Source organism: Cynocephalus volans, chromosome 2, assembly GCF_027409185.1.
Source record: "Cynocephalus volans isolate mCynVol1 chromosome 2, mCynVol1.pri, whole genome shotgun sequence".
Taxonomy (NCBI): domain Eukaryota; kingdom Metazoa; phylum Chordata; class Mammalia; order Dermoptera; family Cynocephalidae; genus Cynocephalus; species Cynocephalus volans.
This window is the reverse complement of record NC_084461.1, coordinates 55,820,001-55,838,329: the sequence shown is the minus strand read 5'-3', so window position 1 is coordinate 55,838,329 and position 18,329 is coordinate 55,820,001. Positions and strand designations below refer to the sequence as shown.

The following is an 18,329-nucleotide window of genomic DNA, read 5'->3' as shown; positions in this document are numbered from 1 at the left end:
TCTGGCATTATCCTGCTAACCATTTAGATCTCTAATTCTGTGTTTAATCTTGTGAATGTTTATTTGGACTAAAAAGAACAACAGTAACTAATTTAAGTATATTTAGTTATTTCGTCCTTTAGCAAACATTCAGTAGTATATAGTAGGTTGCTTCATTCAGGATATTTTTCAGTTAATTTAAATTTTTTTGTTTTTCTAGGTTAAAAAATGGCCATACTTTAGTAACTAATCAGCCTAATGCTTTGCTTATGAAAATTTTTTTACCATCATTATTTCTTTCATTTTGGATTGAGAAAATGAATCCAGATATAGAAGAAAGTATGGGATGTTGGAAAAAAGTTCTTGTTAAACAGTGGAACATCTAATAACTAATTTGCAAGAAGTTTTAAAGAAATAAAATTGTTATGCTTCAACTTTGGTATGACATTGACTCTCTAACACATAGGTAGCCCTCCAAAAATTCATCCCGTTTTCTAAATTATGGAAATTTTGTGGAAGACGTTGACCTGGATTTTGAGCCTCATCATGGCTTCATCGGAGTTTCATAGTGACCACAGGCTTTCATACAGTTCTCAAGGTAGGATTCCTGCTTTTGAAACTGACAAAAAATATTGCTATTAATCAAGCAAGAAAAGATTCTGAATATTTAGTTTAGATGAACACTTTTTCGGGATACGTAGTGATAGGAATGGAGGCCTACTTAATTCAGTGCTAGTTTTATAAAGGTTAAGGGCTCTAAGAGTCTGTTTAACTTGTCCTACTTGTATTTAACGTACGGTGAATTTTAGAGTGGACTGGTCTTTCCTGGAAAATGTAGGCCCTAGTCCCCTTGTTCTTCTGAATCTTAAACTTTAATAATAGGCATATTCATTGAAAGGGTTTATGGACAAGGTTGTGTTCAAAGAGAATCCAAAGGTTTGTGTTGTAGAAGAGGAAGAAACCAGATAAATGCTGATATAGGACCCCTTTCATATGGACCTTTTGTGAAAAAATGCTTTTCTAAACTTAAGAATTCCGATCTAAGGACTAGTATCTGGGTAAAAGAGTGAGGGTTATAGGAAGTTCAACTTTTCAAATTCTCGTCTTTGTAAATTTAATCTAGAATTGAACTTTATATTTTAGAAATAACCTTAACAAAGAATATCCCAGGAGTGATGTCATTTTGTTTTCCATGGACTAGTTCAATCCTTATAGAATTATTGAAAGGCATATCTTTTGTATTTTCCTCCCGTGAATGCATAGTAACAGATCATTTTTTGGTGCTGATGAGCCAGATTTTCAAGACTATGATAGATTGATGTATATGTCTAGAAGTTCATGTGTAAAGAGTGTGGCTCTCAACTCAGATGAACGCAGCCATGGCATTTAATATGAACTCTTATTTATAAGAAGTGAAATGAATACTGTCTTTTATTATTTATTTATTTATTTATTTATTTTTAAAAAGATGACTGGTAAGGGGATCTCGACCCTTGGCTTGGTGTTGTCAGCACCACGCTCAACCAGTGAGCTAACCGGCCATCCCTATATAGGATCTGAACCCGGGGCCTTGGTGTTCTCAGCACCACACTCTCCCGAGTGAGCAACGGGCCGGCCTGAATACTGTCTTTTAATGTATTTCCATTTGGTTATGGTTTCATGGGATTTTATATTTGCTGGTAAAGTCTATTTATAGACAGTGATGCAATGGGCAGACATTTGGTTTCCCTTAGTGGCGAACCTAGCTGAAGGAATGTATAGCTAAGAAGGTAGATGGGTAATATTTAGTACATGTGAGTGAGAAAAATTTAATAGTCCTTTGAATTTTTAGTTAATCTCATGATTTTTTAACAGCTTTATTGAAATACCCATACCATATAATTCACCCATTTCAAGTGTAAAATTAAATGGTTTTTAGCATTTTCAGAGTTGTACATCCATCACCACAATCAATTTTAGAGCATTTTCATCACTCCCAGAAGAAACTCTGTACCCATTAGCAGTCACTCCCCAATTCCCTACAAACCACCTCCATCCCCAGCCCTATGCTATGTCTAAACCTCTAAACTTCTGTCTCTAGAGATTTACCTATTCTGGGTATTTTATATAAATGGGATCAAATAATGTGTGGACTTTATTGACTGGCTCCTTTTACTTAGTGTGATATTTTTATAATATTAGATAATGAACTTTGATTATGAAGGTTCATTCTTGTTGTAGCATGTATCAGTACTGCATTCCTTTTTTATCACAGAATACTATTTGATTGTGTGGATATACCACATTTTGTTTATTGATTCATCAATTGATGGAAATTTGATTATTTCCCTTTTTTGGCTATTAGAATAATGCTGGTGTGAACATTCACGTACAGTTTTTATGTGGATGTCTGTTCTATTTCTGTTGTATATATACCTAAGAGTGGAATTACTGGATCATGTGGTAATGCCATGTTTATCATTTTGAGGAACTGTCAGACAATTTTCCAAAGTAGATGCAGCATTTTACATTCCCATTGATTATTTAAAAAATAATTTCTACAAGGCTGTAGGGATTCTAAATAAGCTCTTTTGAATAACTTTCAAAAACATAGCTTATCTGAGCTAAACTTTGTTCTTTTACATGTGTGTATTTTCCATTGTTTTTTGTTTTAATGTAAAATTTTAATACTTCCTATAGGAATTAGCTCTTAGAATCCATGTTTCAAAAATTAAATTTAAAAAAAGCTCTTCACAAATAATTTTTAATAAGGAATGAAATATTGGAACTTAATTAATCTTTAGATTTTAAACTTTTACTCTTTCATTTTTGTTTAATGTAACATTGTTTTGTCCATACCTCACATGTAATGATGAATAGTTTTTAACTGGCATAGTTATTGCTTATATTGCTACTTTTTTGTTCTGATAAATTTTCTTTTCTTCTTTGTGTTTTTTCTGGATTCTCTGTCTTGTGATTACAAAGAGGAATTCCTGACTTATCTTGAACACTACCAGCTAACTATTCCAATAAGGGTTGATCAAAATGGAGCTTTTCTCAGCTTTACTGTGAAAAATGATAAACACTCAAGGAGAAGACGGAGTATGCACTCTATTGATCCACAGCAGGCAGTATCTAAGTTATTTTATAAACTTTCAGCCTATGGCAAGCACTTTCATCTAAACTTGACTCTCAATACAGATTTTGTGTCCAAGCATTTTACAGTAGAATATTGGGGGAAAGATGGACCCAAGTGGAAACATAATTTTGTAGACAACTGTCATTACACAGGATACTTGCAAGATCAACATAGTACAACTAAAGTGGCTTTAAGCAACTGTGTTGGTTTGGTAAGTAGATGTTCTAATTTTAAATTTCTGATGGGAAAATTAGTTTACAATATAAATGTCTTTCTTCATGTTAAAAAAGAATATATGTATAGGTTGTTTAAGTAGGAAGGTATTAGTCTAAAATTTTTTGTTATTTCTGTTGCCTTTGCTTTTGGTTGTCTTTTTAATAATGTTTGTATTGACTTTTCAAAGAACAGCTTTTAAAACTCTTTTAGTAGAGGAATGAATGAAACTTCAGATTTCATTTTAGACTTAAGTTTTTCTGTTCAACTAAGGTATATCTTTATGCATAAACAAAACTAAGTAATTGGTGAAGAGTTTCAGGGTATGTTTGTCTACATGTGTCTATTATGCCAGGAAACCATGACATTGATTACCTGTTTAGGTTTTTTTTTATAATATCTTTTTCTGGTAGGTAACATAGCTTAAAATTACTATGACCTACTTATGGTTGCAAGTTCTTGAAGCAAAATATCTTATACCAATGTCTATGAAATAATTTTTCCCTACATTTATATGAAGATTGCTAGTACATCTTATTTTACTTAGAAAATAGGTCTAAGAGTACAGGGTTTATGCTGGGCATGTGAGTGCATTCTAGTCTAATGGTAAATACACAGTTCAAAGTTGCATACAGGATACTGTAATGGTGGATACATGTCATTATGCATTTGTCCCATAGAATGTAAAACACCAAGAGAAAACCTAATATAAACTATGGACTTTGGGTGATAATGATGTGTCAATGTGGGTTCATTAATTGTGACAGATATGCCAATCTGGTGGGGGATGTTAATAGTGGTGAAGGCTGTGCATGTATGGGGCATGAGGCATATGGGAAATCTCTGTACCTTCTGCTCAATTTTGCTGTGATCCCAAAACTTCTCTAAAAAATAAAGTCTACTGAGAAAAAAAAAAAAGAAAAATCTTTGCCTATCCAAAGGTCAAAAACAAAACAAAGTTGCATACAATAATGGTTGCAGAACAAAGCATATTCCCATACTTCCTCTTCTGATTTTACCCTGTTCAGGCTAATGTAGATGTTCCATTAAATCTTTATCTGTGTAAAAGAGGATAACATTTTGATGCCCAAGTCAAATTTTCAGAAACTGTTTTCTTTCTTTTTATAACATACCCATATTCATTCTTATTTATACTTTAATATAAACTAACTATACAATTAGAATTGAGTTTAAATAAGTTTTAAATTTGAAAGGACAATCGAGAACTACAATATGGAGAAAAACTTTCACTATAGGTATATGTAAGAATTTGCTCAGATTGTCCATTTCCTATAACCGTTAAGTAAAATGAGCTAAAATAATTACTTAGATTTTAAGATTTGGGTTTAATTCCTATAAATAGACATATTCAATACATTTATTGCTAGTTTATTTCTTTATAAGCAGTGTTAGGACTTTATATATATAACAGACTTATCTTTTTGAATAAAATTATCCAAAATAACTGTTCTAAGACTTCTTATATGTTAAAATGCCACTTGCTGTTAATTATGATAGAAAACTATTGCTCCTAGTCATTGTCTAAGCCCTTTACATTTGGCATTAACATTAATTATGCCAATGCTAGTTTTAATATGGCAGTGAAATGAGCAAATTTGAGATTCAGAAAAAACAAAACTAATTTCAGTGTGGGATTTGTGGGAGGAGCAGTGATTGGATATATGAAAATGAGTTAGACCATGTAGGAAATAATGAGGGCCTATACAAAGACTATGGCACTGGGAATGGAGAAGATAGAATGGATTTGAACTACATTTCGGTGAGAAAATTTAGAAGATTTGTGTCGTGTTAATCCTTTATTCCTGACATAAGGCAAATGGTACATAGTACATATTTAATAATAATTTAAAAAATTGAAAGAGAATTGAACTACATGTGGGATAAAAGAGAGAAAATAATTGAAGATGGCTGAGATTTTTCTTTTGGATAAAGGTGTATATGAATATTACTAGTTAAGAAGGAGTGCCAAGTAGTGCCAGATTGGAGAAGATAAAGAAAATGCTTTTGATATAGGAAATGGTAGCAGTCTGAATAAATAAAGAGTAGATGTCTAGTGGCATTTGGGAAATATAGCTTTGAAATTTAGAAAAGAATTCAATTCTGGAAATAAGTAACTTGAGAATCACTAATGAGAGTGTTTACAATGTTGTAAAAGATGGTGTTTGATGAGTCAAAAGGGAGAGTAGGTTGAAAATGGAACCTTCTTTTCTACATTTAAGGAGATGGCAGAGTGTCAACCATGTATTCTTCGTCCTCATTGAGGGTTTCTGTCTATTCTCTTTCTTTGTATTTTTTTTTTTTTTTTTTTTTTTTAATAAAAAGATGACCGGTAAGGGGATCTTAACCCTTGACTTGGTGTTGTCAGCACCACGTTCTCCCAAGTGAGCTAACTGGCCATCCCTGTATAGGGATCCAAACCCGTGGTCTTGGTGTTATCAGCACCACACTCTCCCAAGTGAGCCTCGGGGCAGCCCTTCTCTCTATTTGTTAACACCTTTCTGTTTTACTTTATTTCTTATTGAAACTACATGGTCCATGTTAACTAAGCTTGATTACTTGATTAAGGTGTGGTCTGCCAGGTATGTCCACTAAAGTTACTATTTTCCCTTTGGCAATTAATAAGGAATTTGTGAGCAGATATTTTGAGACTATATAAAATACTCTGTTTCTCATCACACTTTTACCCACCAGTTTTAATAAACTTTATCTCCTTTCTTACTTTGTATCATTTTACATTTTTTAATAAAATGGAATATGTAAACAAGTTTTTGAAAAAAATCCACTTTTCAAAGGCCACCTTTTAAAATCCATTTTGTTTTTAATTGTTCTGTATAAAATACAGTTATGTGCCACAAAACAATGTTTCAGTCAATGACGGACCCACATATGTGGCAGCGGTCTATAAGATTATAACAGAGCTGAAGAATTCCTGTCTCCTGTTGATGTTGTAGCCTTCATAACATTGTAGCACAATGCATTACTCATGTGTTTGTGGTGATGCTTAAGTAAAACCTACTCCAAAATATGTTGAGGAGGAGTGCCTAGCTTACCCACAGGGTGACTCTCCCAAAGGCAGTTCAGACTTTTAAGATAGAAAGCCAAGCATTTGACACATTAGGTCTGATCCCAAGTGAAAAGGTTGTTGTCTACTTTAGAATTCTTGCATTTTTATTTTTATTTATTTAGTCTTTTTGTGACAGGCCGCACTGTGCTCAGCCAGTGAGTGCACCGGCCATCCCCATATAGGATCCGAACCCGCAGCGGGAGCGCCGCTGCGCTCCCAGCGCCGTACTCTCCCAAGTGTGCCATGGGGTCGGCCCAGAATTCTTGCATTTTTAAATGATACCCACCTAGCTCCGTCACAGTTATTAACAGCTAACATTCACGGAGTGCTTGCTGATTGTCAGGCACAAACCCTACCTGTTATTTAATTTTCATAATTTTGTGGGGGTGACATTATTCTAATCCTTATTTAACAGATGAAGAAAGTGGGGCACAGAGAGTCTTAGTAACATAATTACAGGGCCCTCACTCATGTGCCTAGTGGTCAATGTAGATAACAGGAAAATTCATTTCTGTTCCCTTTCATGATACACTTTCACACAAGGATGAAATCACCTGACAATGTTTTTCTCAGAACTTATCCCTGTTGTTAAGCAATGCATGACTTTAAGTAGTTTTCAATGAAGAGATCATTGGTGTTTTCTAATCATATTTCCTCATCCATAGTTTCAGTGTTACAAGCCTTGAACCATTCATAGGGCAAGGTTTCTAACATTACAGTGTTCCAGTTATTCCAAATAGCCACATTTTAGTTTGCTTTTTGTTTGGACCATGGTTTTCTTATCCCGGTTTTGTTTTTCTGGACTTTCTCATTACTTTTATTTTTTTCTTATATTGAGAAAAAAATATGTGATTTCTTCATGAAATGACCAATATTATCCAGTTCCTTCATCCTTCTATCTATTGCTAGAAATACATTCCACTTATTCTTTGGAGGCATTTTTCTTGGAGCCTACTGGTTAATTAATTTCTTACGCTACTGCACATCTCTCATCTTGGGGCTTCTTTCATAGGTTAATCCCACATCTTTCTCTTTCTGAGTGTGCATCCTGGTTTTCTTAGAGAACATCTTTCAATCATTACCTCAGAACAGGTACCTGGGAAGTAAAGTTTCTGAGTCCTTGCCTATTTGAAAATGACTTTACGTTGCCCTCATGTTTGATTAATAATTTAGCTAAATGTGAAATTCTAGGTTCAAAAGTCATTTTCCTTAAGAACTGCAGATGGTGGAATTGGGTAAGAGAATACATAGGGTATGAAATTTATCTAAATTTACCTATATGGTTTTATACATTAAAAAAAGGAAAAGAATTTCACTCCTTATTTTTTTCTTTCCCCCTGCTCTCCTGTTCTGTCTTTCTGGAATTGGTTCTCTGCTTCTATTATCTTTCTCCTTTTTTTCAATCTTTTTGTTTTTGTTATTGTGTTCTAAGTTCTATGAATATTCCTCAATTTTGCCTTCTTTTCCTTCAGTTGATTTAAAAATTACAGCAGTTGTATTTCTAATTTTAAAGAGAACTTTCTGCTTTAATTTCCTCACATCTCATTCTTATTTCTTGAAAAACAATTTCTTCTATCCTTCAGAAGATATATTTTTTAAAAAATTTGATTTATTATTAGTATATTCATTTTTACAAATCGTGATATTTCTTTATGCCCTTTGCCTGACGTATCACTTCCCAAACCCCCTACCTCTCTCCCTCTGAAGATATTAAAGATCATATAACTAATTAGAAGAGCCCAGTGACCACAGTAGACCTTCTGTTCATTTAATTATGTCCACAGTTGCCTTTCCCCCTTTTTTATTATTCATTCATTCATTCATTCATTCACTAAATACTTATAAGTACCTACCATATAATAGGCACTGTTCTATTATAGGAGAAAACAAAAATCCCTGTTATCATATATCTTGCATTCTAGTAGAGGAGGAAACACACAATAAGATAAATAAATAAAAATTACAATATGTTGGACAGTGATAAGTGCTAAGGAGAAAAAAAATATTGAGCGAAGACCTTAATGGAAATGAGGAAGGAAATGCTGGCATCTGAAGGGTAAGATTTCTAGGAGGAAATTTTCAAGTACAAAGATCTGATCTGAGAGTGTTTGAGGAACAGCAGGGAGGCCACTATGGCTATAGCTAAGTGAATGAGAGGAGAGTAATGGAAGGTGAGATCAGAAAGGGAACTGGGGGCCAGATGTAAGGTTTTAGAGGACACAGGATAAAATCAGTTATATCTCCAAGCTTGAGGCTTGAGCAACTAGAAGAATGTAACAGCCATCAGTTGAGATGAGAAAGACTCAAGCATTAATGAAGATGGAAAATCTGTTAGAGGAGTAGATTGGGAGGTATATGTCATGAGTTTGGTTGGACATGTTAAACTTGAGATGTTGCATAGGATGTTGGATATGCTAGTCTGGAGTTCAGGGGAGAGATATGAATTATAGAGGTATAAATTTAGGAGTAATCAATATATAGATGACATTTGAAGCCAAGAGATTATATGAAATTGCTTAGTGGGGGGACCATAGGTAGAAGAGAGAAAAGGTCTAAGAACTGAGCCTTAGGGTATTCCAGGAGGTCAGGGATGTCAGAGAGATGTGGAGAATTATGGGTCCTGGTGGGATAAAAAGATTGTCTCTTGGAGTTGGGACAGTGCTGGAAAGAGTTCTTAACTTAGGTCCATGGATGAAATGCACGGGGTTTGTGAACTGGAATGGGGAAAAATTACATCTTTATCTTTACTAATTCTTAACCGAAATTTAACATTTCTTTCAATTATAAAAATAGGTAACAAACCAATAGAGTAACAGTAGTACCTGTGATCTTATCTCCAATAGAAATCACAGATATTTTCACATCATATTACAGTGTTTGCAAATTTCTTAAACCATTATTTTTATTCATCACTATTGTGAAATTATGGTAGTTATTAGAGCCACTGAAGATCTTTTTCTTTAAAGTGTTACAAAAAATCATATGTATTATATTATGTTTTAAAAATATTTTGATAACTATATTTCACTAAAGTTGGTTTTATTTATAATTCTATATATTTTATGTGCATTTAAAAATCTGAGAAGGAGTCTATAGGTTTCACCTCTAGACTTTGAAAGGGATTCAGGGCACATGCACACACACACACACACACAAATTTTAACAACCTGTGATATAAGAAGATATTGAAATCACTGATTATTTCAGGAATGGTATTGCAGAAAGTGACAGTGATCTAGAAGCTAAAATCTTTAAGGAATGAGGGAAGTGTCTTGGGGTTAGTAGATAATTGCTACTAGGAGAAGAGGAGGAAGATTATGGCATGAGGTTTGAAGCTAATGATTTGTTTTGTTTTTTAGAGGAGGGAGAGAGAATTGTTTGGAAATGGGAATGAGTCACAAGAACACTTACTCTACCTGCAGGTCCAGTAGGAGGCATGTAGAAGAGAAAGCAAGCCACCATTCCGGAGGCTACAGGGAAGGAGTGCCATTTAGGGAGGCTCAAGTTTTTGTTTGAGCAAGATGAAGTGAATATTCATAGATGAGGCTGATTATATAGGAGATTTTGTTGATGACTGACCTTGAGTTCAAGAGATCATGGTAGAAGTGTTTTAAATGATGGGTATGAGATCAGAAAACAAGATGTGTATAACTATATAGGGATTAGAATCCAGGGGATAAGGCTTGAACTTCTTGTAGCAATTGATATCTCAGGGAAAGAGGGGGCATGATGAGATTAGTCCTGATGGTCCTAAGGCAGATAGTTTAAAGGTGAGTGGGGATGCTGAGAGAAGTGAGAGTATGGCTCTTGCCAGGCATGCACAAATTTCTGGGACTCCCACCCTTCATCAGGCCCTTTGTCATGTGGCCTCCAGCCCCTTGCTAATCTCATAATCATTCTCCCCTCTCCAGCCTCCATTCACTATAGCTCCTTGCTGTTTCTGAGATACTGCAAACTCACTCCTACTTCATTGCTTTTGCGTTTGCTGTTCCCACTGTCTGGTCTGCTCTTTCTGAAGATATCTATTTGGCTTATTCCCTCACTTTATTCAGGTTTCTGTTCAAATTCACCTTATTAGAGAGGATGTCCCCCACCATCCTAAATAGTCTATATAATCCCCTCACTTCTGATTTCTTTCTGTCCTCTTATACTGCTTTCCCCCCTTCTTAACATTTATTACTACCTGATTTCATCATTTAATTAATTAATTAACTTTTTTCTAGCTACTCCCACCAGAATGTAAGCACCATGATAGAGCAAGAACTTTGTTTGGCTTACTGTTTATCACTGCTACCTGGTACAGCATCTCCCATGTGACAGGCACTCAAAGCATATTTGGTGAATGAATTAATAAAGTCAGAAACAGCCCTTAGAGGATGAGAGAGCTATAGTATAGTGATTAAGAGTCCAGGCTCCAGAGTCAATCAGATGAGTTTGTTATTTAACTTTGCTCCCTTTCAATTTCTCATCTGCAAAGTGGAGCTGATAATAGTATTTACTTCAAAGAGCAATTAAGATTATAAATAAAATAATGTGTGTAAACATTTTACAAAGTACCTAATACATAAAATCTCTGGATTGCTCTTTCAGCATCTTTCTTTTCTTGGTATTAGAGATTATATTTACTTACCAGGCTTCTGACTCCAATTTTCCCCAGCAACCAGTTTCTTGTCTGGGACCTCTCAACTTCCTTCTGCCCACAGACCAGCATGACTTTAATGCCCTGGCCTTTCTGGGGAATACCCTAGACACCATTTGCTATACTTCCCTCATATCAAAACTTACACTTGCCCCCTTTTCTGTAAGAACTGTGCTAAGTTTTCTAATACAATGTTAATCTACCTGGTAAAGTAATTCATGCTCAGGTATTAGAGTCTGTTAATGTCATATTATGTTATTCTTGCCAGTTTTTACATTTAATATAGGGACTATTATCCTTAAACTAAAGGAAACAATGGTAAGAATAATATGAAGTGACAAAAGACTGCTATTTTTTTTTTTTGCATTCCTCAGCTCATTTCATATAGGTGACTGCCAATTTCATCTATAAGTTAGAGCAGCTCTGTGTATGTCTTATCATTCTTTCCAAGCTTATGGTACTTAATGTGAATTTCCCTAAACAGAATCACAGAGGTTTAGAATTCAGAGGGACCTTAGAGATTATTTGGACCACAGGTTTTCAACTTTTTTTCTTTTTAAAGTGGCAAAGCCCTTTTCTCAAATGAAATGTTATGTATAAACTTAATATATAGATTAATAAAGGCACAGTTGATTCCTAAGCCCAGAAATCCAAGCCACGTAGGTCTCTTTTTGTTGTCTGGGACAATCCCCTGAGGGCACGTCCATGGAACCCTTAAGGCTCCCCAGAGTGCTGTTTTAAAACCACTAATTTAGACGGCCCTTTCATTTTTCCAGCTGAGGAAATACGCCCAGAGAGTTTGTGTTACAGGGTAAATTAGTTGGATTAAGAGCAGTCCTCACATGTTCCATACTTAGGAAAACACTATTAGACAAGTAGAAGTTCTTGTTTCTGAAGCACATAACTTTTATCATCTTATTCCTTTTCATCAGCAAACTTATATTTGTACATATTATGTACGAGACCCTTTCTATGACTGTAACTGCTACAAAGAAATACGAGACATAACCCTTTGCCTTAAGAAAGCAAATAGTCTAGTTGGGAAGATAAAACATGCAGTTGAAAAGTTATAGTGAATTTAAATAAAACTTTTAGACCTGAGATGTAACAAAGCAGTGTGGAATTGATTGAAAATAAGTAATACCGATAATAAGCTCTATAAGAGCTCAGAGGAGGGTGAAGTAACTCCATTTGAGCTAGAGAAGGTTTTAAAGAGGAGGTATGACTGAACTAAGTAGGACTTGGCTAAGTAAATGGGTGTAAGGTGATATAATACTGTGAATAAGAGCAGAGCTTTGTTTGAATTCCAGCTACGTCACTTACTGAGTCTGTTACTTCATCTGAGAAATAGGGATGTTTGGGATATATGTTAATTAAGGACATAGTAATTAGTGTAACATAAATCTCAAAATGTCAGTAGTTTATCACAATGGGAGTTTTCCCCCCTTTTATCAGTGTCCACATTGGACAGCTTTCCAAGAGGTCACTCAGGGACCCAGGTTCCTTCTTTTTTGGTTTCTACCTCCCCTAGATCTTTGGAGTTCTCTTCATTCAGCTGGCAGTAGGGAAAGAGAGAGTAGAGAATTCCACTGGGGAGGTAGGTATTCAGGGTTTGGGCCTGAAAGTGGTAGACAACTCTCTGCGATTTTCTGTTGGTGAAAATTCAGTCATAAAGCTATACCTAAACACAGAGGATATAGTTAAGTTATATGCACAATTTCGAAAGGAAATAAATTTTAGTGTTTACATAGATGTCTCTGCTATCTCAGAGTTCTTCAGAAGGCTGGGGGAAGTGTATGTGACATGCTTAGTATAGTGTATAGCACACAGGGGTATTTAAATGTTCTTTTTAAGGAAGAGGGAAATTTATAGTTTTGCTGAGTACAGATAATTCACTAGATTTTTTATTAACATTTGTTTTAACCTCCTTTTTGGAGAGATATCAATTTATTTTTGACTCTTGGTAACAATGATAACTAATATTTAAAATGATTCTTAGTAAGTTCTTTTTTTTTTTCTTTTAGCATGGTATTATTGCTACAGAAGATGAAGAATACTTTATTGAACCCTTAAAGAATACCACAGAGGATTCCAAGCATTTTAGTTATGAAAATGGACATCCTCATGTTATTTACAAAAAATCTACACTTCAGCAACGGCATCTGCATGATCACTCTCATTGTGGGGTTTCGGGTGAGTGAGTTTGCAGCTTTTAGAAAGCGTATTGTATTGTATTGATGCTTTCTCTTTCTTCTGGCAAGTATGGTAAGGTTAATTATAAGAGTAAATAGGAATTTTAGGGATTAGAATTATAATGTTCAGAGCCCTCTTAAAAAGTGTCACCTATCAATCGTTTTAAGTCAATTTGGAAGCTCTTTAAGAAGTCCTTAAAATACAAGTCTCTGTAAAATTTGATTTTTTTTTTTTTTGCTGAAGATAAGAATAAACAGTTAAAAAAAAAATCCTCCTTTCGTGCACAGGTGTTTCATAGTATTCTGTACTGTTTGATTAGCTTGATATTTTCATGCTAGCAGCAGGAATCTAAATACTTGAATAAGACTTGAAAAGTCTTAAGGTAGTATTCAAAGGTAATAATAGCATTGAATTAGGATACTATAGGAATACACAGTAGGGACAAAAACCTAGACTTCAGTTGTCAAGGGAATCTTCATGGATGAAGTGACTTTTAAGTGGAGGCCTGAGGGAAAAGAGAACATAGCTGGGCAAAAGTAGACAGAGCAGTTGCTAGGGTGTTCCACACAGAGAAAACCACATTTACAGTGGTCCTAAGCCAAATGAAAGAATGTCACGTTCCAGAAATTGAAGGTTCATATAACTAGATATTAGGATGTGGGTTGGAGAGATATAGGTGAGGTTCGTAGTGTTTGTAAGGAGAGGTTGTGAGAGATGAAACTGGAGCGATAAGAAGGGGCCAAATCATGAAGGGCATGTATTGTAACCCATGTCAAGGAGTTTGTTTATTCTTCCTATGCTGGAAACCAATTAAAAGGTTTTAAGGAGAAGGAATACTGTAATCAGATTAGTGTTTTAGAAAGGTTATTCTGGCAGCAATCTGAGACTGAAGTATGGAATAGCAAGGCTAGTGGTAGGGAGTTAGGAGGATGTTGGTTTAAAGATGAGAGAATTTAGAGGAGTAGTGGATATAGCATAGCATAGTGGAAAGAACGAGGCTTTGGTGTAACTTTGGACAAATTACCCACCTTCTCTGAGTTCTCATGTTAGCACACAGTTACTCAGTCAAATTGTAGCTATCATTATTATTAGGATGACTCTTTCCAGTATTTAAAGAGCTATCACATTATTTATTTGTTTATTTATTTAGATTTGTTCTATGTAGTTCTAGTAGCTGGAACCAGGAGCAAAAGGTTTCAGAGGGAGATTTGAGCTTAATGCAAAGAAGTGTTCACCAACAAGTAGATTTCATAAAAATGGAATGGGTTGCCTTGTGAATTAGTGAATGCATCATCCTTTTGTTTCTTTTCCATACTCTTTATGAGCTGATTTTCTTCCTCAAGTGTTAAGTGTTCTTTGACATTCTTTGCTTAACTGACTGTTCTCATTGTATATACTTTCTTCTTGAGTAATCTCTGAGGGTTTTAATTATGGGAGATACTTGCTGGTCAAGAATTGTTGGTACTAAAAATGTCCACTTACGTGACTACACTTAAAACATGAAATAAAAGTTCAATAGTGAATAATGAAAAAAAAGGTTTGATTGAGTCATTGTATTGAATAATGGAACTAAACATTTCATTTGAAATCAGTTTATTTTATCTTATGTTTGACAAAATTTAGGCTGTGAGTACAACCATATATAAATTCCTTAAAAACTAAGATTCAAATATTTAGTTGTTTGTTGTGATATAATTTTCCCATCATTTTTTCACAATGACATTCTTCACTTTATGATCATAAAAAGATTGCTTTTTGCAAAAATATTTAAAGATTTCATCATACTCTGAAAGGCATTTCTCAATCCTTTGATATGCATATTATTCTCTTCTGAAGTACCTATCACGTTATTTTAACTCAGGCAGATCTTATTTTTCAATGGTTTAGGATGAGTCCAAAACTTCTCCAAATCCACTTATTGCCTTCATAAAATTCTGTCCTTTTTTGGGAAGATTTTCTCTTTCTACCATCTTTCCCCTGGATTACTAAAATGATTTTCCTAACAGTTCTCCCTTTCAGTCCATATTGTTCACTAACCATTTCTATTATCCCTAATACCAGTCCATTTAGTTCAGACCCTTATTATCACTGTACTGACTTTTCAACTTTTTCTGTCTCCAGGTTCGTCTTCCTGTTTTTAGTCAAAATCTGTCTCCTAAATATTGCCGTATCACACACCTTCAAACACTTCACTGATTTCCCATTAGTGAGAATATAGTAGTAGTTCCCTAAGTTTTGGGGAAATGTTACTAGATCTTTTTGCAAAAAAGTGTTTTGTGTTTTAGTAGTTTGAGAAATGTCTGGCTAAGAACTTAATTGTAACACCATGTCAACAGGATAGGTCAAGTGAGAAATGTGAATTTATAGGTAGACATTGCCTGTTAGCCTAGTATCAGAAACAAGTTTATGTCAAAATATAAGATTTGAAAACCCTTTTGATACTGGGGATATTTATCTCATATTGAGATGTGAATTTTCACATTCTAATTAAATTCAAACTATGAATTAAAAATTTTCATATCTGTTCTTTTTAGAAAGTATCTGGAATTCTTAGAAAAAATCTGTTCTTTTTAGAAAATATCTGGAAGAAATATCTGTTCTTTTTAGAAAATTTAGAAAATACTGTAATAAAACAAAAAATAAAGAAAATGGAAATCATTCTTATTCCAGTACCCAGAGATAACTGAATATCCTTCTAATTCATTGATATAGATATTTCTGTGTCTCTATACCTGCATTATCTACTTATATATTTATTAAATAATGTTCATTTAGCATCTATGTGTAAGGCTATTCTATGTGCTGGGGATGCACCAATAAATAAAGCAGAAAGGTACCTGCTCTCGTGGAGCTTATATTCTAGTGAGGAAAGACACAGTTAACTAAGTAAGCAAACAAACAAATAAATACATGGCCACCTGTCAAGAAGTAATAAGTGCTATGAATGAAAAATAAAGCAAGACTATGAAATTATTGTGAATGGATGTATATATTCAAGCATTTTGATATTGATCAAAAAGTTAAAATGTTATTGCAAATGGCAAAAAGATCCATATATTGGTTTTGGGGTATACTGTGTTGTATATACTTATGGAACAATGTTTTCTTTAACATTCTTCACTCTACCCAAAATTAAATTGAGCAAAGCATATGCTGCAAGTATCATCTGAAGAACTACTAATCTTTATTTTGAAACAAAACAAGTTAGTCTTGTATTATTCCATTTTAGGTAAAAAAGGTATTAGTTACAGATTATTAAGTTTAACATTCAACAGTCAATTAACAATTATAGAATGAAGATATAGTTTTGTAATGAGCTAATCATCCTGGACTAATGTAGTTTTTAAATGAAACTGATGATGCTATCTGTTGATTTTATTCACTCAATATATATATTAAATATTGGATACATAATTATATATGATATGTATAGTAACTTTGATGGGCATTCATAAATAAAAAGATACAGCCCTTATATTCAAAGAATTTGTACTCTGATGGGCTGATAGCCAAGCAAACTAACAATTAAAAAAGCTAAAAAGTTGAAAATTATGACAATGAGGATAATAATGATAATAGCACTTACCTTATACTGGATACTTATCAAATGAGAAACACTAGTACTAAGTGTTTATTGCCAAATCATGTCTAATTCTTTTCACAATATTTAAAATAAAAGTAAGGAGAAATTAAATAGCTTAGAGAAGTGGAAATGATCAAAAGAATGGAAATTAAATCCTGTATTTAGGCATTTAAGCTGTCCAGCCAGAGAAAGAGAATACTAGTCATGACTTGAATACATGAGTGGTTTTCTGATCACAGAAGACTGAGCAGGAGAAATTGGAGTTATGTTGATGCAGAAAAGATTTTGTCTGTTTCATGACAATATTACCACAAACCTTGTGGCTTAAGCAACATACTTTTATTACCTCACAGTTTTTGTCAGTCAGGAGTCTGTGTATAGATGGGATATCTTTAGCCTCAGCCAGGGCTGGGTTTTCATCTGGAATCTTGACTGGGGAAGAATCCACTTCCCCACTCTCATGGTTGTTGGCAGCATTCAGTTCTTTGTGGTTGTAGGTAGCTTTAGTTTTTGGCTGGTTGTCTGCCAGAAGCCACCAACAGTTCCTTACTATGTTGGGTTCACCAACATGATTTCTCTCTTTCTCCAACCCATCAAGGGAGAGACTCTACTAAGACAGGTACTACAATATTATATAACATAATCTTGTACTCATATATGTGTAATCACATGCATCCCATCATCTTTCTGTTGGTTAAAAGCAAGTCATAAGTTCTATCCACATTGCAAAAGAGTGTGCACGTCAGGAGGCAGAACCTCAGGGGGTCTCCTTAAGAATCTGTCTGCCACAGTTGCATATAGGAAAACACTGGCTGTCATGGGGATATACTATGAAATAAGAAGTGCTATGTCTCTGTCTCTCTTGACTTTTAGGAATAAAGACACTTATTTAACTTATGAGTTTCAAAAGTATTTTACTGATACTCTTCATGATCATTTCTGTCTCATTTCTTAAAATTTATTCATCCTTCTAATGCAATTTTTAAAAGAGAAAGGCTAATGAAGTTAGAAAAATGAGAATAGTGCTACTTTCAAATATGTCATATATAGAACTTTTTCTCACTTTTTCAGTAAGTGGATATTAGAAAATTTTTCTATTCAATGTAAGGAAATGGAAATGAGGTATGCAGAGGACCTCTATCTGCTCAAGTTTATCTAATGAAGATGAATGTAAATAGGGCAAGTGTTTACAAATGCCATAGTACGAAAACATTTCCTCTGTACTTAAAGACTAAATGTCTAGAAAACAAAGGACACACTACAATCCACACTAAATGTTTTTTAAAGCAAATTGTGCTGGAATCATGATCTTTCAACTCTCCTATCAATGCCCCTTATCTCTAGACTTTGGTAAAGGAGTACTTTGGGTACTCTGTTGGTATAAATAGTTGTAGACTGCAAAACTAAGTGAAAAAAGTAATTCACAGCCTTTTAGAATTGAGGCTTCTAGAGCAGTGGAATTAGTTCTAATTAATATAGTTTAATAAAAGCATCTAACGTTAAAATAAATGCTCAAAAG

At 34.2% G+C, this 18,329-nt stretch overlaps 1 protein-coding gene across 1 annotated transcript in view; it reads left to right on the top strand.

Moving 5' to 3' along the window:
• Positions 1–480: 480 nt before the first annotated feature.
• ADAMTS6 (ADAM metallopeptidase with thrombospondin type 1 motif 6) overlaps positions 481–18,329 on the top strand; it is a 271,483-nt gene continuing 253,634 nt past the window's right edge. The window contains exons 1-3 of the mRNA XM_063087265.1: positions 481–577; positions 2,944–3,308; positions 13,059–13,227. Of these exons, the coding sequence (XP_062943335.1) occupies positions 481–577; positions 2,944–3,308; positions 13,059–13,227 (631 nt within the window). The remainder of the gene's footprint in view (positions 578–2,943; positions 3,309–13,058; positions 13,228–18,329) is intronic.